The 22,358-nt window shown below is 55.8% G+C and overlaps 2 protein-coding genes across 2 annotated transcripts; one reads left to right on the top strand and one right to left on the bottom strand.

Annotated features, from left to right (window-relative positions):
• Window positions 1-366: 366 nt before the first annotated feature.
• On the bottom strand, window positions 367-6,645 carry elob (elongin B). The gene is made up of 4 exons (XM_088637317.1): window positions 6,498-6,645; window positions 2,631-2,765; window positions 2,442-2,550; window positions 367-1,303 (listed from the first exon to the last, which is right to left on the bottom strand). Exons 1-4 carry the CDS (start codon window positions 6,498-6,500, stop codon window positions 1,191-1,193), a joined length of 360 nt encoding a protein of 119 aa, XP_088493443.1. The 5' UTR covers window positions 6,501-6,645; the 3' UTR covers window positions 367-1,190.
• Window positions 6,646-14,514: 7,869 nt separating this feature from the next.
• Window positions 14,515-22,332, top strand: pkmyt1 (protein kinase, membrane associated tyrosine/threonine 1). Its single transcript, XM_088637283.1, has 8 exons — window positions 14,515-14,734; window positions 16,198-17,425; window positions 18,393-18,877; window positions 19,233-19,339; window positions 19,743-19,915; window positions 20,387-20,595; window positions 21,151-21,219; window positions 21,318-22,332. Exons 2-8 carry the CDS (start codon window positions 17,048-17,050, stop codon window positions 21,457-21,459), a joined length of 1,563 nt encoding a protein of 520 aa, XP_088493409.1. The 5' UTR covers window positions 14,515-14,734; window positions 16,198-17,047; the 3' UTR covers window positions 21,460-22,332.
• Window positions 22,333-22,358: the final 26 nt, after the last annotated feature.

Genomic DNA, 22,358 nt, shown 5'->3' with positions numbered 1-22,358 from the left:
CACAGGGAGAGGAGCTGGGGGTCAGAGCGCAGGGTCAGACATTTATACAGCACCCCTGGAGCAGCTGGGGTTAAGGGCCTCGCTCAGGGGCCCAATGGAGTAGGATTCCTCTGCAGGCCGCGGGATTCAAACTGGCAACCTCCCGGCCACAGGCGCAGGTCCTGAGCCACAGAGACACCCCACCAATCCACCCCTACTCAGCCCCGCCTGTGCACTGAGCTGTCCTGAGATGAGTCAGTAATTTCAGATACAGGCTCACAAGCTGCGTTACCCCTGTACCTCACAGGAGGTCTGGGTGTGCGAGTGACCCCAGAGCGCCCCCACTCGTACCTGTTCATTTCCAAAGAAGGAAAGAGACACGAGCAGTTGGAAAAAGCATTCTCTTCCTTTATTGGGCTCGGTTATAGGCTCCAGCAAGTCAGGTAAACAGCAGCGTTGTCACACAGTCTCTGTGTGCTTGTGCCCATGCAGTAATTAACGATCGCCCACACTAACGAGAGAAACACACGACCCCCCCCCCCCGCTACCGAAACACACACACACCCCCCACAACACACACTTCCTACAGTCCAGGTGAGCTGCTCCTTCAACACGGGCCGACATCGACGCCACTGGCACGTTCCTGAAACACACGGAGTGCGGCTCAGCCAGCTCACGGCCACATCAGACTGTCACCACCGGTCCGGACAAAACACACCGACCAACTTCTTCTCTCAAAGCACTAAATTAAATTTAATTAGGAACAACAAAAACACACAACCCCAAAATCCATTCCACAGAAATGCCCACCGTCAAAACCTGGCCTCCGCCTCAGAACCCCTGTGCTTCTCCCCAGACTCTCTCTGTCCCGCGCTCGGAGTGCGGCCGGCTGGACTGGCCACAGGTCCGACAGTCGAGCCCCGAGCGGGGCCGCGGTCCGACAGTCGAGCCCCCTGCAGTCCGACAGTCGAGCCCCGAGCGGGGCCGCGGGTGGAGACCTGTCTACAGGAGTCTGGGACCCCAGGGGGCTCACGTTCGTCCTTGTGTTCATGGTTTTGGGGTGGAGGGGGTTATTGTGTGAGGTCAAGGTTCATAAGGGTGCCACCCCCCCTCCATATGCACTCTCCCTCCCTCCCTCCCTCCTTCCCTCCCTACTCCTCCTCTCTCTCCCTCCCTCCCTCCCTCGCTCTTCCTCCTCCTCCTCCTCCGCCTCACTGCACTGCCTGCTCGTTGGCAGTGCTGCCGGAGTCCTGCGGCTTCATGACATCGGGAAGCTCCGGGGGGCTGGAGAACGGGTCGATCCGCAACTGTTCGAAGACATCATCTGAGAGAGAGAGACGGGTTAATACAGTACATTAACACTACACTGAGAGAGAGGGGTTCATACACACACACTGACTGGACACTCCAGTACATTAACACTGCACTGAGAGAGAGAGGGGTTAATACACACACTGACTGGACACTCCAGTACATTAACACTGCACTGAGAGAGAGAGAGGGGTTAATACAGACACACTGACTGGACACTCCAGTACATTAACACTGCACTGAGAGAGAGAGGGGTTCATACACACACACTGACTGGACACTCCAGTACATTAACACTGCACTGAGAGAGAGGGGTTAATACAGACACACTGACTGGACACTCCAGTACATTAACACTGCACTGAGAGAGAGAGGGGTTAATACAGACACACTGACTGGACACTCCAGTACATTAACACTGCACTGAGAGAGAGGGGGGTTAATACAGACACACTGACTGGACACTCCAGTACATTAACACTGCACTGAGAGAGAGAGAGGGGGGTTAATACAGACACACTGACTGGACACTCCAGTACATTAACACTGCACTGAGAGAGAGGGGGGTTAATACAGACACACTGACTGGACACTCCAGTACATTAACACTGCACTGAGAGAGAGAGAGGGGGGTTAATACACACACACTGACTGGACACTCCAGTACATTAACACTGCACTGAGAGAGAGAGGGGTTAATACAGACACACTGACTGGACACTCCAGTACATTAACACTGCACTGAGAGAGAGAGAGGGGGGTTAATACAGACACACTGACTGGACACTCCAGTACATTAACACTGCACTGAGAGAGAGAGAGTGGTTCATACAGACACACTGACTGGACACTCCAGTACATTAACACTGCACTGAGAGAGAGGGGTTAATACAGACACACTGACTGGACACTCCAGTACATTAACACTGCACTGAGAGAGAGGGGTTAATACACACACGCTGACTGGACACTCCAGTACATTAACACTGCACTGAGAGAGAGGGGTTCATACAGACACACTGACTGGACACTCCAGTACATTAACACTGCACTGAGAGAGAGAGGGGTTCATACAGACACACTGACTGACACTCCAGTACATTAACACTGCTCTGAGAGAGAGGAGGGTTCATACAGACACACTGACTCACCGCTGACTCTGAAGGCCAGGCCCACAGTAGCAGGAGCCTGGGGTCGAGCTGTCTGGTTGGTGAACCCACAGTCTCCCAGAGTCTTGTTGTCATCTAACAGCTGGTCATCCTGCAGGGAGACGAGGGGTTAAAACAGACCAACAGCGCTCCACCTGCCCAGCTCCTGCCTCCTCTCCTCCCCCTGCACACCTTGAAGAGCCTCTGGTCCTCCGGCGCCCTCTTCAGGATCCCCTCCACGATGCGCTTGAGGTCGTACACTGTGGTCGACTCCTTGGCGTCGGTGAAGATGGTCGTCTTGTGACGCCGGATCATAAGAAAGACGTCCTGGAGAAAGAAGAGACATGAGAACAGCCTGTCCACAGAGAGGGAACCACACACACAGGAGACAGCCTGGCACTGCTGGAGCAGTACTGTCAGACCTGGGCACTGCCAGCCCATCTGGACCCAGAACAGCAGAACCTGGCACTGCTGGAGCAGGACTGTCAGACCTGGGCACTGCCAGCCCATCTGGACCCAGAACAGCAGAACCTGGCACTGCTGGAGCAGGACTGTCAGACCTGGGCACTGACAGCCCATCTGGACCCAGAACAGCAGAACCTGGCACTGCTGGAGCAGTACTGTCAGACCTGGGCACTGCCAGCCCATCTGGACCCAGAACAGCAGAACCTGGCACTGCTGGAGCAGGACTGTCAGACCTGGGCACTGACAGCCCATCTGGACCCAGAACAGCAGAACCTGGCACTGCTGGAGCAGGACTGTCAGACCTGGGTACTGACAGTCAACCTGGACAAGACCAGAGTTATGGTTTTCCAGAAGAAAGCCAGACCTCAGGGAAACAGGTACAAATTCACACTGAACAACAACACATTGGAGCACACATCCAGCTACACATATCTCGGTCTCACCATCAGCTCTTCCGGGAGTTTCTACGCAATAAGAAGGAGACTTTTCAACATCAACCCACCAACAAGAATCTGGTTGCAAATATTTGAAAGTGTAATCCAACCCATTGGAGTATTAAAGTATTGGCTACACCTAAAACACAGTGACCAAAACTCCTACCACCACAAGACCCTGCTGAGCCAAGAGCTGAGCCCAAAACAGAACTCCCTGAGCTTCTCTCAATAATAATAATAATAATAATAATAATAATAATACAGTGTGTGATCTCCTGTCCCAGCCTGAGGAACAGACAGTGAGCCTGTCTTTCAATAATAATAATACAATAATAATAATAAACTTTATTTTATATAGCGCCTTTAAAGGTGGCTTCTCAAAGCGCTTTACAGGATGACAATAACAATAAATAAGAAGACTACAACAATAAATAAGAAAATTTCACAAGACAGGACACAATTATAATTACAGCAATACAACAATAACAATAGAGGAGATCGTGGAAGATGGTATGAAGAAAAGCAGAGGGGTGAGGAATGGAACCAGTTCAGTAAAGACTCTTCTGAAGAAGAAGGTTTTGAGTCTGGATTTGAAGGAGTTTAGAGAAGGTGACTCTCTGATATCCCTGGGCAAAGAGTTCCAGAGCTTGGGGGCATAGCAGGAGAAGGCCCTGTCGCCCATACAATGTAGACGGGCTTGGGGGACAGTAAGGAGGGCAGAATTTGAAGAGCGGAGGTTGCGAGGTGGGGAGTAGGGCGATAAAAGCTCAGACAGGTATTGAGGTGCCAAGCCATGTAAAGCCTTGTAGGTGAGCATGAGGATTTTAAAGTCTACGCGGAATTTGACCGGAAGCCAGTGCAAGGACTCCAGGATAAGAGTAATGTGAACACTTGCACTAGACCTGGTCAGGATTCTGGCTGCTGAATTTTGGACATACTGCAGCTTGTTCAGAGTAGATTTAGATACCCCAGGGAGCAGAGCATTGCAGTAGTCAATTCGAGAGAATACAAATATGTTGATCAGCTTTTCAGCCACAGTTAATAATACAGTGTGTGATCTCCTGTCCCAGCCTGAGGAACAGACAGTGAGCCTGTCTCTCAATAATAATAATACAGTGTGTGATCTCCTGTCCCAGCCTGAGGAATAGTGAGCCTGTCGTGTGATCTCCTGTCCCAGCCTGAGGAGCAGACAGTGAGCCCGTCTCTCAATAATAATAATACAGTGTGTGATCTCCTGTCCCAGCCTGAGGAACAGACAGTGAGCCTGTCTCTCAATAATAATAATACAGTGTGTGATCTCCTGTCCCAGCCTGAGGAATAGTGAGCCTGTCGTGTGATCTCCTGTCCCAGCCTGAGGAGCAGACAGTGAGCCTGTCTCTCAATAATAATAATACAGTGTGTGATCTCCTGTCCCAGCCTGAGGAACAGACAGTGAGCCTGTCGTGTGATCTCCTGTCCCAGCCTGAGGAGCAGACAGTGAGCCTGTCTCTCAATAATAATAATACAGTTTGTGATCTCCTGTCCCAGCCTGAGGAACAGACAGTGAGCCCATCTCTCAATAATAATAATACAGTGTGTGATCTCCTGTCCCAGCCTGAGGAACAGACAGTGAGCCTGTCTCTCAATAATAATAATACAGTGTGTGATCTCCTGTCCCAGCCTGAGGAACAGACAGTACGCCTGTCTCTCAATAATAATAATAATAATACAGTGTGTGATCTCCTGTCCCAGCCTGAGGAACAGACAGTGAGCCCGTCTCTCAATAATAATAATACAGTGTGTGATCTCCTGTCCCAGCCTGAGGAACAGACAGTGAGCCTGTCTCTCAATAATAATAATAATAATAATAATAATAATAATAATAATACAGTGTGTGATCTCCTGTCCCAGCCTGAGGAACAGACAGTGAGCCTGTCTCTCAATAATAATACAGTGTGTGATCTCCTGTCCCAGCCTGAGGAACAGACAGTGAGCCTGTCTCTCAATAATAATAATACAGTGTGTGATCTCCTGTCCCAGCCTGAGGAACAGTGAGCCTGTCTCTCAATAATAATAATACAGTGTGTGATCTCCTGTCCCAGCCTGAGGAACAGTGAGCCCGTCTCTCAATAATAATAATACAGTGTGTGATCTCCTGTCCCAGCCTGAGGAACAGACAGTGAGCCTGTCTCTCAATAATAATAATACAGTATGTGATCTCCTGTCCCAGCCTGAGGAACAGTGAGTCTGTCTCTCAATAATGCTAAATATGTTTACATGTAAACATCTTATGATTGTATATTTATTGTAAATGTCTGTAGATTTTTGTTTTATGTTGATTGTATTTGCTTTGCTTTGGTAACACCAATTTTAGTCATTGGTCATGCCAATAAAGCACCTTGAATTGATCTGAAATTGAGGGGAGACAGAGGAGACAGGGAGAGAGAGTATAAACACACAGACTCACACTGTCTATTCGAGGAGAGACAGAGGGGACTGGCTGACCAGGTGTCCAGTCACCTGTCTGACGATGACTGGTCATTCCTCTGAGTGACCCACAGACTGGCTGACCAGGTGTCCAGTCACCTGTCTGACGATGACTGGTCATTCCTCTGAGTGACCCACAGATTGGCTGACCCGGTGTCCAGTCACCTGTCTGACGATGACTGGTCATTCCTCTGAGTGACCCACAGATTGGCTGACCCGGTGTCCAGTCACCTGTCTGACGATGACTGGTCATTCCTCTGAGTGACCCACAGACTGGCTGACCTGGTGACCAAGACAGCAGCCCCACTACCTCAGGGCCCCCAGCCCCGGCCTCGCCAGCAGGTCTCCGGACAGAGCCGTCCGCTCCCGCAGGACAGCGGCCCGGGGTCGGCCCGGGGTCAGCCCGGTGACCCCGCTCGCTCGGCCCCACGGGACAGCGAGACCGGCGCCGGGCCTGCTCTCCGGGGGCCCAGCCGGCTGCTCGCCGAGGTGCCGGGTCCCGAGTCCCGGTCCGGACGGAAGGACTCGCCCCGCTCCCCGCCCCGGCGTGCGGCTCGGAGCCGTTTCACACTCCGGCCACGGCGGACACGGCCCCACGGCCCCACGGCACTCCCCACCGACCCGCGGGCCCGCAGCCCCCGCCAGCTGCGCCACAAACACTCAAACCGGACATTTTGTTGTCCCGCTCACTCACCATGACTCCCAGTCGCTCAGAGAAAATCCTCCTCGGTCCTCCGAGTTCCCACAATGCCCCCGCGCAGCTCAAACAAACCTCTCCGCGCCAGTCCTCCACCTCCCCACAATGCACCTCAGAGCGAGAAGCGATCTAGAGCGGTTTTTCCGTGTGTGTGTGTGTGTCTGTGTGTCTGTGTCTGTGTGTGTGTATACGCGCGCGTGCGCAGTGGGAAATTAACTTTTTTAAAATATTTTTTTTAAACACCAGCATTTGTCCAAACTAATCTCCCATTTATGTTCCTGAACACAGCATCCCAGGAGGAGACGCAAGAAGGTGTAACAGTAACACATGAGTCGCACAAGTTCCTAATATGATTATTATTGCATTTTTAATCTTTTATATCTATTCGAGATGAACTCCTTCTGAGCTGAAACATCGAGACGGGTCTGTCTCACCAAGAAATAATAACAACAATAATAACAATAATAATAATAATAATAATAATAATAATAATTCCTTACAGTTCTATAGTGTTTTTCTGGACACCCCACTCAAAGGTCTTTACAGTAATGGGGATCCCCTCCACCCCCACCAGTGTGTACCCCACCTGGATGAGGCTCCAGTCCTCTCACACACACCAGCTCTCAGTGGGGAGGAGGGATTGTTAATGAGCACAGAGAGTCAGGACCCCGGCTTCATGTCTCATCAGAAGGACGGCGCCTGTTTACAGTCCAGTGTCCCCGTCAGTGTCCAGCCCTACTCTTTTATAGCTCACCATCACTGGACTGGGGCATCAGAGCGCAGGGTGAGAGCGCCCCCTGCTGGCCCCACTCACACCTCTCCCAGGAGTCTCCCCTCCAGGTACTGGCCAGGCTCCCCCTGCTGGGCTCCAGTGGGCTGTGAGCTGAGGGACAGCGCCCCCTGCTGGGCTCCAGTGGGCTGTGAGCTGGGTGAGAGCGCCCCCTGCTGGGCTCCAGTGGGCTGTGAGCTGGGGGACAGCGCCCCCTGCTGGGCTCCAGTGGGCTGTGAGCTGGGTGAGAGCGCCCCCTGCTGGCCCCACTCACCCCTCTCCCAGCAGCAGCATCAGCTCTCCCAGAAGTCTCCCCTCCAGGGGGCTTGGTACTGGGGGCTCCCAAGGGGTACCCTGAGGTACTCGGGGCTCCCCAGGTCTGCAGTCCTGGCCAGATTTTCCCCTGGCCCTTACCCATCAAGGCCTCCTAATAACCCCCCTCTCTGACCTGTCCTCATCGCTCTGAGAGCTGCTGTGGGGGAGAGGACTGGAGCCTCATCCAGGTGGGGTACACACTGCTGGGGGTGGGGGGGATCCCCATGACCTGTACAGCACTTTGAGTGGAGTGTCCAAAAAAGAGGTATATAAGTGTAAGGATTATTATTGTTATAGTGTGTGGGTGTTGTACAGTGTGTGTGTATGGAGGTGTGGGTGTTGTACAGTGTGTGTGAATGGAGGTGTGGGTGTTGTACAGTGTGTGTGTATGGGGGTGTGAGTGTTGTACAGTGTGTGTGAATGGAGGTGTGAGTGTTGTACAGTGTGTGTGTATGGAGGTGTGGGTGTTGTACAGTGTGTGTGTGTATGGAGGTGTGGGTGTTGTACAGTGTGTGTGAATGGAGGTGTGAGTGTTGTACAGTGTGTGTGAATGGGGGTGTGGGTGTTGTACAGTGTGTGTGAATGGAGGTGTGGGTGTTGTACAGTGTGTGTGTATGGGGGTGTGAGTGTTGTACAGTGTGTGTGAATGGAGGTGTGAGTGTTGTACAGTGTGTGTGAATGGAGGTGTGAGTGTTGTACAGTGTGTGTGAATGGGGGTGTGGGTGTTGTACAGTGTGTGTGTATGGGGGTGTGGGTGTTGTACAGTGTGTGTGTATGGGGGTGTGGGTGTTGTACAGTGTGTGTACTGAACTGCGGTCTCCAGCTCGGAGCTCAGTCTCAGCGCAGACCCCTGCAGTGCCCAGTTTCCTGTGGCGCTGACGAGCTCAAACTGCAGGACATTTCACTCCTTCTGATCAGCAAACTGATACACAGGTCACACAGAACCACTGCTTCGTCTCGTGTTGGCATCTGACTGCATGTCCCTGACAATTTAACGTTGGTTTTTAATTCCAGAACTGCACTTACACGAAACTATAGCAGATGGGGGTACATAACTAACAACAAGTAATAGGTTTATTCCATGCTGAAAACAAGAAGAAAGAGAACACAAAGTTTCGGCCGTGGAGCCTTCTTCAGGTGTGAGAGAGACAGGGCAGACAGCAGGAGGACAAGAGCTGGGAGAGAGGAGGAGCAGGAGGAGGGAGCAGGGGACAGACAGAGAGGCCCATCAGGAGGTGTGGAGTCAGGAGAGCTGAGGAGAGCTGTGTGAGAGGAGGAGCAGGAGGAGGGAGCAGGGGACAGACAGAGTGGCCCATCAGGAGGTGTGGAGTCAGGAGAGCTGAGGAGAGCTGTGTGAGAGGAGGAGCAGGAGGAGGGAGCAGGGGACAGACAGAGTGGCCCATCAGGAGGTGTGGAGTCAGGAGAGCTGAGGAGAGCTGTGTGAGAGGAGGAGCAGGAGGAGGGAGCAGGGGACAGACAGAGTGGCCCATCAGGAGGTGTGGAGTCAGGAGAGCTGTGTGAGAGGAGGAGCAGGAGGAGGGAGCAGGGGGCAGACAGAGTGGCCAATCAGGAGGTGTGGAGTCAGGAGAGCTGTGTGAGAGGAGGAGCAGGAGGAGGGAGCAGGGGACAGACAGAGGGTCCAGTCAGGAGAGCTGTGTGAGAGGAGGAGCAGGAGGAGGGAGCAGGGGACAGACAGAGTGTCCAATCAGGAGGTGTGGAGTCAGGAGAGCTGTGTGAGAGGAGGAGCAGGAGGAGGGAGCAGGGGACAGACAGAGTGGCCCATCAGGAGGTGTGGAGTCAGGAGAGCTGAGGAGAGCTGTGTGAGAGGAGGAGCAGGAGGAGGGAGCAGGGGGCAGACAGAGTGGCCCATCAGGAGGTGTGGAGTCAGGAGAGCTGTGTGAGAGGAGGAGCAGGAGGAGGGAGCAGGGGACAGACAGAGTGTCCAATCAGGAGGTGTGGAGTCAGGAGAGCTGTGTGAGAGGAGGAGCAGGAGGAGGGAGCAGGGGACAGACAGAGAGGCCCATCAGGAGGTGTGGAGTCAGGAGAGCTGTGTGAGAGGAGGAGCAGGAGGAGGGAGCAGGGGACAGACAGAGTGGCCCATCAGGAGGTGTGGAGTCAGGAGAGCTGTGTGAGAGGAGGAGCAGGAGGAGGGAGCAGGGGACAGACAGAGTGGCCCATCAGGAGGTGTGGAGTCAGGAGAGCTGAGGAGAGCTGTGTGAGAGGAGGAGCAGGAGGAGGGAGCGGGGGACAGACAGAGTGTCCAATCAGGAGGTGTGGAGTCAGGAGAGGAGAGGAGAGCTGTGTGAGAGGAGGAGCAGGAGGAGGGAGCAGGGGACAGACAGAGAGGCCCATCAGGAGGTGTGGAGTCAGGAGAGCTGTGTGAGAGGAGGAGCAGGAGGAGGGAGCAGGGGACAGACAGAGTGTCCAATCAGGAGGTGTGGAGTCAGGAGAGCTGTGTGAGAGGAGGAGCAGGAGGAGGGAGCAGGGGACAGACAGAGAGGCCCATCAGGAGGTGTGGAGTCAGGAGAGCTGTGTGAGAGGAGGAGCAGGAGGAGGGAGCAGGGGGCAGACAGATTGGCCAATCAGGAGGTGTGGAGTCAGGAGAGCTGTGTGAGAGGAGGAGCAGGAGGAGGGAGCAGGGGACAGACAGAGAGGCCAATCAGGAGGTGTGGAGTCAGGAGAGCTGTGTGAGAGGAGGAGCAGGAGGAGGGAGCAGGGGACAGACAGAGGGTCCAGTCAGGAGAGCTGTGTGAGAGGAGGAGCAGGAGGAGGGAGCAGGGGACAGACAGAGTGGCCCATCAGGAGGTGTGGAGTCAGGAGAGCTGAGGAGAGCTGTGTGAGAGGAGGAGCAGGAGGAGGGAGCAGGGGGCAGACAGAGTGGCCCATCAGGAGGTGTGGAGTCAGGAGAGCTGTGTGAGAGGAGGAGCAGGAGGAGGGAGCAGGGGACAGACAGAGTGTCCAATCAGGAGGTGTGGAGTCAGGAGAGCTGTGTGAGAGGAGGAGCAGGAGGAGGGAGCAGGGGACAGACAGAGAGGCCCATCAGGAGGTGTGGAGTCAGGAGAGCTGTGTGAGAGGAGGAGCAGGAGGAGGGAGCAGGGGACAGACAGAGTGGCCCATCAGGAGGTGTGGAGTCAGGAGAGCTGTGTGAGAGGAGGAGCAGGAGGAGGGAGCAGGGGACAGACAGAGTGTCCAATCAGGAGGTGTGGAGTCAGGAGAGCTGTGTGAGAGGAGGAGCAGGAGGAGGGAGCAGGGGACAGACAGAGTGGCCCATCAGGAGGTGTGGAGTCAGGAGAGCTGAGGAGAGCTGTGTGAGAGGAGGAGCAGGAGGAGGGAGCAGGGGGCAGACAGAGTGGCCCATCAGGAGGTGTGGAGTCAGGAGAGCTGTGTGAGAGGAGGAGCAGGAGGAGGGAGCAGGGGACAGACAGAGTGTCCAATCAGGAGGTGTGGAGTCAGGAGAGCTGTGTGAGAGGAGGAGCAGGAGGAGGGAGCAGGGGACAGACAGAGAGGCCCATCAGGAGGTGTGGAGTCAGGAGAGCTGTGTGAGAGGAGGAGCAGGAGGAGGGAGCAGGGGACAGACAGAGTGTCCAATCAGGAGGTGTGGAGTCAGGAGAGCTGTGTGAGAGGAGGAGCAGGAGGAGGGAGCAGGGGACAGACAGAGTGGCCCATCAGGAGGTGTGGAGTCAGGAGAGCTGAGGAGAGCTGTGTGAGAGGAGGAGCAGGAGGAGGGAGCAGGGGGCAGACAGAGTGGCCCATCAGGAGGTGTGGAGTCAGGAGAGCTGTGTGAGAGGAGGAGCAGGAGGAGGGAGCAGGGGACAGACAGAGTGTCCAATCAGGAGGTGTGGAGTCAGGAGAGCTGTGTGAGAGGAGGAGCAGGAGGAGGGAGCAGGGGACAGACAGAGAGGCCCATCAGGAGGTGTGGAGTCAGGAGAGCTGTGTGAGAGGAGGAGCAGGAGGAGGGAGCAGGGGACAGACAGAGTGGCCCATCAGGAGGTGTGGAGTCAGGAGAGCTGTGTGAGAGGAGGAGCAGGAGGAGGGAGCAGGGGACAGACAGAGTGTCCAATCAGGAGGTGTGGAGTCAGGAGAGCTGTGTGAGAGGAGGAGCAGGAGGAGGGAGCAGGGGACAGACAGAGAGGCCCATCAGGAGGTGTGGAGTCAGGAGAGCTGTGTGAGAGGAGGAGCAGGAGGAGGGAGCAGGGGGCAGACAGAGAGGCCCATCAGGAGGTGTGGAGTCAGGAGAGCTGTGTGAGAGGAGGAGCAGGAGGAGGGAGCAGGGGACAGACAGAGTGTCCAATCAGGAGGTGTGGAGTCAGGAGAGGAGAGGAGAGCTGTGTGAGAGGAGGAGCAGGAGGAGGGAGCAGGGGGCAGACAGATTGGCCAATCAGGAGGTGTGGAGTCAGGAGAGCTGTGTGAGAGGAGGAGCAGGAGGAGGGAGCAGGGGACAGACAGAGAGGCCAATCAGGAGGTGTGGAGTCAGGAGAGCTGTGTGAGAGGAGGAGCAGGAGGAGGGAGCAGGGGACAGACAGAGTGTCCAATCAGGAGGTGTGGAGTCAGGAGAGCTGAGGAGAGCTGTGTGAGAGGAGGAGCAGGAGGAGGGAGCAGGGGGCAGACAGAGTGGCCCATCAGGAGGTGTGGAGTCAGGAGAGCTGTGTGAGAGGAGGAGCAGGAGGAGGGAGCAGGGGACAGACAGAGTGGCCCATCAGGAGGTGTGGAGTCAGGAGAGCTGAGGAGAGCTGTGTGAGAGGAGGAGCAGGAGGAGGGAGCAGGGGGCAGACAGAGTGGCCAATCAGGAGGTGTGGAGTCAGGAGAGCTGGGGAGAGCTGTGTGAGAGGAGGAGCAGGAGGAGGGAGCAGGGGGCAGACAGAGTGGCCAATCAGGAGGTGTGGAGTCAGGAGAGCTGAGGAGAGCTGTGTGAGAGGAGGAGCAGGAGGAGGGAGCAGGGGACAGACAGAGTGGCCCATCAGGAGGTGTGGAGTCAGGAGAGCTGTGTGAGAGGAGGAGCAGGAGGAGGGAGCAGGGGACAGACAGAGTGGCCCATCAGGAGGTGTGGAGTCAGGAGAGGAGAGGAGAGCTGTGTGAGAGGAGGAGCAGGAGGAGGGAGCAGGGGACAGACAGAGTGTCCAATCAGGAGGTGTGGAGTCAGGAGAGCTGTGTGAGAGGAGGAGCAGGAGGAGGGAGCAGGGGACAGACAGAGTGGCCCATCAGGAGGTGTGGAGTCAGGAGAGCTGTGTGAGAGGAGGAGCAGGAGGAGGGAGCAGGGGACAGACAGAGTGGCCCATCAGGAGGTGTGGAGTCAGGAGAGCTGAGGAGAGCTGTGTGAGAGGAGGAGCAGGAGGAGGGAGCGGGGGACAGACAGAGTGTCCAATCAGGAGGTGTGGAGTCAGGAGAGGAGAGGAGAGCTGTGTGAGAGGAGGAGCAGGAGGAGGGAGCAGGGGACAGACAGAGAGGCCCATCAGGAGGTGTGGAGTCAGGAGAGCTGTGTGAGAGGAGGAGCAGGAGGAGGGAGCAGGGGGCAGACAGAGTGGCCCATCAGGAGGTGTGGAGTCAGGAGAGCTGTGTGAGAGGAGGAGCAGGAGGAGGGAGCAGGGGACAGACAGAGAGACCCATCAGGAGGTGTGGAGTCAGGAGAGGAGAGGAGAGCTGTGTGAGAGGAGGAGCAGGAGGAGGGAGCAGGGGACAGACAGAGAGGCCCATCAGGAGGTGTGGAGTCAGGAGAGCTGTGTGAGAGGAGGAGCAGGAGGAGGGAGCAGGGGACAGACAGAGAGGCCCATCAGGAGGTGTGGAGTCAGGAGAGCTGTGTGAGAGGAGGAGCAGGAGGAGGGAGCAGGGGGCAGACACAGCTCACAGCGAGCTGTGCCCCCGGCTGCTCGGCCACAGAGCTGTCTCTGACGATCACGATGACTTAGCCCCCCAGCAGGATGGGAAGGACAGCACGTCGCAGGTGAGGACTCGGGGCTCCGAGAGGTCACTCTCGTGGGCCAAGACCTCCGGAGGAAGACGGATAGTAAACTCCATCGTCAGTGGACGCCACGTGGATGAATAAACACGATCGCTGTCGGTATGAACACGCGTGGGGCGGCTGAGGGGCCCCTGGAGCAGGACACTGGGACTGGGGGCGATATTAGGGGGGAGATCCAGACTCCTGCTCGCTCCTCTCCGCAGGGCTGCAGGACAGAACTGGTCCAGTTGGGAATCACGACTCACGCAGACTCACGGGCCGGGCCGGACAGTGGTCAGAGTCCTGAACCCCGTCCGGCAGAAGTGTGAGACACACAGACACACTGAGACACACAGGCACACTGAGACACACAGGCACACTGAGACACACAGAAACACTGAGACAGACACACAGACACCGAGACACACCGAAACACACCGAAACACACAGACACACAGACACACAGACACACAGAAACACTGAGACACACAGAAACACTGAGACAGACACACAGACAGGGAGAGGGAGAGACACACAGACACACAGACACACACTGACACTCAGACACACACACAGACACACTCAGACACACACTGACACTCGGACACTCGGACACTCGGACACACTCGGACACACAGGGAGCAGCTGTGCGGGCGGGGACTCGCTATTTCGCTGCTGCTGCGGTAGCAGAAGCGATGACACGGTGGCGGTGTGCGTGGGGAGGCAGTATTCGTCTTCCCCGGGGTACTTGCAGCTGGGATAAGGAGCCTGAGCACAGACACCAGACAGCGCGCCTGTGAATCTCTTCCTCCTGCAGAAGGCGCGGGGGCGGGGTCGACCCTCGCTCCGGGTCAAATCTCTCTTTATGGCAGCAAGGAGGCGGGTCCTGCAGCGCGCCCCTTCCTTATATGGCGGAAGGGGGAGGAACCCTGGCGAGGAGGCGTGGCCTGTCCGGCATTGACGACGCGGCTGCGTCATGAATATGCATAGAGGGCGGGGACTCGGGGCGGGTTGCGCGGTAACCGGGGGGAAAGTCGCGTGTTTTGGCGCCAGGAGCTGCGGTCGGTCCGGGTGACTGGTGGAGATACTGGGGCACCAGCGGGGTGACTGGTGGAGATACTGGCGGTGTTACGGCGAGTGCTGACTCGCTCCCAGCTCGGACTCTGTTGCACGCCGGAGTCCGGAGTTTCCTGCTCATGTTGACAGAGACGGCAGGTGAGAGATTACTGTGTGTGTGAGTGTGTTACTGTGTGTGTGTGTGTGTGTGTGTGTGTGTCGGAGTGTGTGAGTGAGAGATTTCGGAGAGGTTATATCGAGCTGTGTGTGTCAGTGTGTTACTGTGTGTGTGTGAGAGAGAGAGTGAGTGTGTGAGTGAGAGATTTCAGAGAGGTTATATCGAGCTGTGTGAGTCAGTGTGTTACTGTGTGTGTGTGTGAGTGAGTGTGTGTCGGAGTGTGTGAGTGAGAGATTTCGGAGAGGTTATATCGAGCTGTGTGTGTCAGTGTGTTACTGTGTGTGTGTGAGAGAGAGAGTGAGTGTGTGAGTGAGAGATTTCAGAGAGGTTATATCGAGCTGTGTGTGTCAGTGTGTTACTGTGTGTGTGTGAGAGAGAGAGTGAGTGTGTGAGTGAGAGATTTCAGAGAGGTTATATCGAGCTGTGTGAGTCAGTGTGTTACTGTGTGTGTGTGTGAGTGAGTGTGTGTCGGAGTGTGTGAGTGAGAGATTTCGGAGAGGTTATATCGAGCTGTGTGTGTCAGTGTGTTACTGTGTGTGTGTGAGAGAGAGAGTGAGTGTGTGAGTGAGAGATTTCAGAGAGGTTATATCGAGCTGTGTGTGTCAGTGTGTTACTGTGTGTGTGTGAGAGAGAGTGAGTGTGTGAGTGAGAGATTTCAGAGAGGTTATATCGAGCTGTGTGTGTCAGTGTGTTACTGTGTGTGTGTGTCAGTGTGTTACTGTGTTATTGTGTGTGTCGGAGTGTGTGAGTGACATTTCAGAGTGAGGTTATATCAAGCTCTGTGTGTGTCAGTGTGTTACTGTGTGTAGTAGTGTGTGTGTGGTACTGTGTGTGTCAGTAGGGAGAGTCTAAAGCTTTGAAGTCCAAAGAGTTATTAATGCAGAAATAATCCTGCTGGGCTCCGAGTCCCCCTGTCCTGTGTCCTGTGTCTCCAGGATGGACTCTTGAGTCCCCCTGTCCTGTGTCTCCTGCTGCACTCTGAGTCCCCCTGTCCTGTGTCCTGTGTCTCCTGCTGGACTCTGAGTCCCCCTGTCCTGTGTCCTGTGTCTCCTGCTGGACTCTGAGTCCCCCTGTCCTGTGTCCTGTGTCTCCAGGATGGACTCTTGAGTCCCCCTGTCCTGTGTCTCCTGCTGCACTCTGAGTCGCCCTGTCCTGTGTCCTGTGTCTCCTGCTGTGCTCTGAGTCCCCCTGTCCTGTGTCCTGTGTCTCCTGCTGGGCTCCGAGTCCCCCTGTCCTGTGTCTCCTGCTGCACTCTGAGTCGCCCTGTTCTGTGTCCTGAGTCTCCTGCTGTGCTCCTAGTCCCCCTGTCCTGTGTCTCCTGATGGACACTGTCAGCTGGAAATTAGCTCATTTACAGAGGAGACCTCTGGCTCAGTGTGACTGGATGGGTAGAGAGACTGCAGACCCTGCGCTGTGAGCTGTGACTTGTCCTCTGTCTCCGCAGGAGGCCTGGAGGCCCAGATGTCTGCTGTTCACTGTGAAGTCTCTCCCATCAGCCCTGCCAGAGTCTCTCTCCCATCAGCCCTCCTCCCTCCTCTGTCATAGTGTTATTTTAGACTCTGTAATGCCTCTTGGCTGTATATATCAGGAATTTTGCGAACCTATGGAACAATACAGCTCTCTAGACCCCTGTATACTGCTGTAGAGACCTGCTCTATAATCACCTGAAGAACCGGAGTCTGCAGTCAGTCTGTCCCTCGCCTGCGCAGTCCCTGCAGTCAGTCTGTCCCTTGCCTGCGCAGTCCCTGCAGTCAGTCTGTCCTGCCCTCACCTGTGCAGTCCCTGCAGTCAGTCTGTCCTGCCCTCACCTGCGCAGTCCCTGCAGTCAGTCTGTCCCTCGCCTGCGCAGTCCCTGCAGTCAGTCTGTCCTGCCCTCGCCTGCGCAGTCCCTGCAGTCAGTCTGTCCTGCCCTCGCCTGCGCAGTCCCTGCAGTCAGTCTGTCCTGCCCTCGCCTGCGCAGTCCCTTCAGTCAGTCTGTCCCTCGCCTGCGCAGTCCCTGCAGTCAGTCTGTCCTGCCCTCGCCTGCGCAGTCCCTGCAGTCAGTCTGTCCTGCCCTCGCCTGCGCAGTCCCTGCAGTCAGTCTGTCCTGCCCTCGCCTGCGCAGTCCCTGCAGTCAGTCTGTCCTGCCCTCGCCTGCGCAGTCCCTTCAGTCAGTCTGTCCCTCGCCTGCGCAGTCCCTGCAGTCCTGTTGCTCGCCCCTGTGTCCTCGCCTGCGCAGTCCCTGCAGTCCTGTTGCTCGCCCCTGTGTCCTCGCCTGCGCAGTCCCTGCAGTCCTGTTGCTCGCCCCAGTGTCCATGCCGGTCCCGCGGGAGACGCAGCTGTCCTCCCCGCCTCTCCCTGTTCCTGCCTTCTTCAGCCAGGCGGAGCAGAGCTTCTCCCTGAAGAAGAGGCGCCCGCAGCCAGACTCCTCCTCCTCCTCTTCCCCTCCGCCCCTGTCCCGCTCCCTGCCCCCCCGGCCCCCCTGCAAGGGCGCCCCCCCCCTCAGCCGGGTGTTCCCCCAGCGGGTGCCCTCCTGGAGCCACCCCCGCCCCCGGCCAGTGTCCCTGGCCCTGCTGCCCCCCCGCCAGCTGCCCTCCTCCCAGTACAACCCCAGCAGCCCCCAGTCCTACTTCCAGCAGTGCTTCTCCTGCCTGGGCCTGCTGGGCAGGGGCTCCTTCGGGGAGGTGTTCAAGGTGAGGGGGTACAGCCCTGAGTGGGTCAGAGGGGAGGTGTTCAAGGTGAGGGGGTACAGCACTGAGGGGGTCAGAGGGGAGGTGTTCAAGGTGAGAGGGGGTACAGTCCTGAGGGGGTCAGAGGGGAGGTGTTCAAGGTGAGGGGGTACAGCACTGAGGGGGTCAGAGGGGAGGTGTTCAAGGTGAGGGGGTACAGCACTGAGGGGGTCAGAGGGGAGGTGTTCAAGGTGAGGGGGTACAGCACTGAGGGGGTCAGAGGGGAGGTGTTCAAGGTGAGAGGGGGTACAGTCCTGAGGGGCTCCTTCGGGGAGGTGTTCAAGGTGAGGGGGTACAGCACTGAGGGGGTCAGAGGGGAGGTGTTCAAGGTGAGGGGGTACAGCACTGAGGGGGTCAGAGGGGAGGTGTTCAAGGTGAGGGGGTACAGCACTGAGGGGGTCAGAGGGGAGGTGTTCAAGGTGAGAGGGGGTACAGTCCTGAGGGGCTCCTTCGGGGAGGTGTTCAAGGTGAGGGGGTACAGCACTGAGGGGGTCAGAGGGGAGGTGTTCAAGGTGAGGGGGTACAGTCCTGAGGGGGTCAGAGGGGAGGTGTTCAAGGTGAGGGGGTACAGTCCTGAGGGGGTCAGAGGGGAGGTGTTCAAGGTGAGGGGGTACAGTCCTGAGGGGGTCAGAGGGGAGGTGTTCAAGGTGAGAGGCGGTACAGTACTGAGGGGGTCTCTCAGAAGGGGGTACAGTACTGAGGGGGTCTCAGAAGGGGGTACAGTACTGAGGGGGTCTCTCAGAGGGGGTACAGTACTGAGGGGGTCTCTCAGGGGGGGTACAGTACTGAGGGGGTCTCTCAGGGGGGTACAGTACTGAGGGGGTCTCTCAGAAGGGGGTACAGTCCTGAGGGGGTCTCTCACAGGGATGTACAGAAATGATTGGGGTCTCTCAGGGGTGTCCAGTAATTTGGGGGTCTGTCTGTGTCGCAGGTGCTCAGTCTGGACGACGGCCGCCTGTACGCGGTCAAGCGCTCTGTCCAGCGTTTCCGGGGCGACAGTGACCGGCAGCGCAGCCTGCGGGAGGCCCGGAACCACGAGCGCCTGCGGCCGCACCCCAACATCCTGGGGTTCCGGGGCGCGTGGGAGGAGGCGGGGCGCCTGTACATCCGGACGGAGCTGTGCGCGGGGAGCCTGCAGGGGCTGTGCGAGGGGGGCCCGCTGGCCGAGCCGCGGGTCTGGGGGTTCCTCTCGGACCTGCTGTGCGCCCTGCGCCACCTCCACGCCCAGGGCTTCCTGCACCTGGACCTCAAGCCCGCCAACGTCTTCCTGTCCCCCGCGCAGCGCTGCAAGCTGGGCGACTTCGGCCTGCTGCTGCAGCTCGGGGGGCAAGGCGCCGAGGCGCAGGAGGGGGACCCCCGCTACATGGCCCCCGAGCTGCTGAGAGGACACTACAGCCCCGCGGCGGACGTGTTCAGGTCAGTGTGTGTGTGTGTGTGTGTGTGTGTGTGTGTGTGTGTGTGTGTGTGTGTGTGTGTGTCTCCTGAGGACACTACAGCGCAGTGCGTCTGTGCGTCTCTATGTCTCAGTGTCTCTGTGTCTGTGTCCTGAGGACACTACAGCGCAGTGCGTCTCTGTGTCTCTGTCCTGAGGACACTACAGCGCAGTGCGTCTGTGCGTCTCTGTGTCTCAGTGTCTGTGTCCTGAAGACACTACAGCGCAGTGTGAGTGTGTGCTGCCCCAGGAGTCTCAGTGGGGAGGAGAGTGGTGTGTGTGGAGGGAGTATCTGGCTGAGAGAGAAGAGAACTGGCTCCTGTTTCTCGGTGTCCACAGTCTGGGACTGTCCATCCTGGAGCTGGCCTGTAACATGGAGCTGCCACAGAGCGGAGAGGACTGGCAGAGACTTCGCCAGGGACACCTGCCCACTGAGTTCACTGCAGGTACACCTGACCCCTCTCTCTCAGTGCAGTGTTAATTCACTGGAGTGTCCAGTCAGTATGTCTGTATTAACCCCTCTCTCTCTCTCAGTGCAGTGTTAATGTACTGGAGTGTCCAGTCAGTGTGTGTGTATTAACCCCTCTCTCTCTCAGTGCAGTGTTCATGTACTGGAGTGTCCACTCAGTGTGTCTGTATGAACCCCATGCTCTTTCAGTGCAGTGTTAATGTACTGGAGTGTCCAGTCAGTGTGTGTGTATTAACCCCCCTCTCTCTCTCTCTCAGTGCAGTGTCAATGTACTGGAGTGTCCAGTCAGTGTGTCTGTATTAACCCCTCTCTCTCTCTCAGTGCAGTGTTCATGTACTGGAGTGTCCAGTCAGTCAGTGTGTTTCTCTCCCCACTGTCAGGGCTGTCGAAGGAGCTGCAGTCCGTGTTACACATGATGTTGAACCCAGACCCCTCTCTTAGGGCCACGGTGCCCCAGCTGCTGTCCCTGCCTGTGCTGAAAAGAATCCGCTGGAGGCGCAACATTACACTGACTCTTGCTGAGATGGTGCTGTCCGTAACATCCCTGTGCCAGGTCTGTAGAAACAGGCCTCCATATCCATCTTATTACAGAGTTACTGTACTGGAGTGTCCAGTCAGTGTGTGTGTATTAACCCCTCTCTCTCAGTGCAGTGTTAATGTACTGGAGTGTCCAGTCAGTGTGTGTGTATTAACCCCTCTCTCTCTCAGTGCAGTGTTAATGTACTGGACTGTCCAGTCAGTGTGTCTGTATTAACCCCTCTCTCTCAGTGCAGTGTTAATGTACTGGAGTGTCCAGTCAGTGTGTCTGTATTAACCCCTCTCTCTCTCAGTGCAGTGTTAATGTACTGGAGTGTCCAGTCAGTGTGTGTGTATTAACCCCCCTCTCTCTCTCAGTGCAGTGTTAATGTACTGGAGTGTCCAGTCAGTGTGTCTGTATTAACCCCTCTCTCTCTCAGTGCAGTGTTAATGTACTGGAGTGTCCAGTCAGTGTCTGTATTAACCCCTCTGTCTCCCTGTGTTTCAGAGTATGCTCTCGGTTCTTTGGGGAGTGCTGTCTTTTATCCCTCTTCCTCATTGGAAGGATGCCCCCCCCAACACACCTCCCACAGGAGACAGACAGAGACGCAGACTTTCTGGCTCTACTGAACTTGAGACAGGCAGCCTGGGGGAAGAGCTGTTCACGTTGCAGATGATAGATCCCGACCTGTCCCCATCACAAACTCTTTCATACAGGTAACTCATCGTCCTCTACTGCAGTGTCCAGTCAGTGTTTCTGTATTAACCCCTCTCTCTCTCAGTGCAGTGTAAATGTACTGGAGTGTCCAGTCAGTGTGTCTGTATTAACCCCTCTCTCTCAGTGCAGTGTTCATGTACTGCAGTGTCCAGTCAGTGTTTCTGTATTAACCCCTCTCTCTCTCAGTGCAGTGTAAATGTACTGGAGTGTCCAGTCAGTGTGTCTGTATTAACCCCTCTCTCTCTCAGTGCAGTGTTAATGTACTGGAGTGTCCAGTCAGTGTGTCTGTATTAACCCCTCTGTCTCTCAGTGCAGTGTTAATGTACTGGAGTGTCCAGTCAGTGTGTCTGTATTAACCCCTCTCTCTCTCAGTGCAGTGTTAATGTACTGGAGTGTCCAGTCAGTGTGTGTGTATTAACCCCTCTCTCTCTCAGTGCAGTGTTAATGTACTGGAGTGTCCAGTCAGTGTGTCTGTATTAACCCCTCTCTCTCTCTCAGTGCAGTGTTAATGTACTGGAGTGTCCAGCGTATTACCCCTGTGTTTGTGTTTGCAGTGGCGTGTCCACAGGAAGCCCTTCTCCCCCAGGACAGTGCTGTCCTGCCGCTGACAGACAGACGTCCAGGTGAGTCTGCTGACCGGATGGAGAACCACAGTATGTGTGGGTGTGTGATGGCGCTCTCTGGGCTTGTCTGGGTGGTAACCCCCCTGTGTGCTCTGCAGGGCTGCCCAGTGCAGTGTAAGAGGGGGACCAAGCAGAGAGGAGCCCTCCTCTTCCCAGAGTCTCTTGGCAGATCCTGGAACCCGGACCACCTTCGAGCCCCGAAATCTCTTGAGCCTGTTTGAGGAGGCTGTGAGTGACTGATAGTCTGAGACAGCCTGTTTCAGAGTGAGAGACATGGACATGTTGTCCACTGTCATCTCTGTAGAGATCAAGTCAACCTGCTCATAACTACTGTGTACTGAGACCGCCAGACTGAGGAGACTCTGAGTGCTGAGCTGAGTGCTGTCTGAGGAGTCCTCCCTGACGAATCTTCCTACCCGAGTGCTGTCTGAGGAGTCCTCCCTGACGAATCTTCCTTCCTGAGTGCTGTCTGAGGAGTCCTCCCTGACGAATCTTCCTTCCTGAGTGCTGTCTGAGGAGTCCTCCCTGACGAATCTTCCTTCCTGAGTGCTGTCTGAGGAGTCCTCCCTGACGAATCTTCCTTCCTGAGTGCTGTCTGAGGAGTCCTCCCTGACGAATCTTCCTTCCTGAGTGCTGTCTGAGGAGTCCTCCCTGATGAATCTTCTTTGAGGAGTCCTCTCTGCTGAGTTCTCTCTGAGGTGTCCCTGTGCTGGGCATGTCTTAAGAAGTGTCTCAGATTCCTGTGTTTTTCATCTTAAATCATATTAACTTATATCTGTGAAGGTGAACCAGTGACATGTTAGATATGAAGCACATAACGTAAACGTGGGAGAAGTTCTGGCAGTCAGGAAGGCCGTGTAGATAGACTGTACTGCGTGGGTGAATTTCAGACTCTGCTACAGTCTTTTCTTCTCAAGGAGACTTTTTTTAGTGTGTTCCAGTCCGGCCAGTATGATGCTGTAACAGTAGTGGGGAGAAATGAAGACCATCCAGCAGGTAGAAACACAGGAGAGGAGAGAACAGTGATTGTCAAGAGCACCTGTTCCATTGTAAGATGAATACAATTAATAAACTCCCCAGTGTTAAGATACTTAAATCCAGGGGAAGAAAACATTTTCGCTGGAATTTTTTCAACTGTG

This window comes from Lepisosteus platostomus, chromosome 6 (assembly GCF_059453375.1).
Source record: "Lepisosteus platostomus isolate fLepPlt1 chromosome 6, fLepPlt1.hap1, whole genome shotgun sequence".
Classification (NCBI taxonomy): Eukaryota; Metazoa; Chordata; class Actinopteri; order Semionotiformes; family Lepisosteidae; genus Lepisosteus; species Lepisosteus platostomus.
Note: the sequence above shows the minus strand (reverse complement) of the source record. Positions and strands in the feature narration are given on the sequence as shown.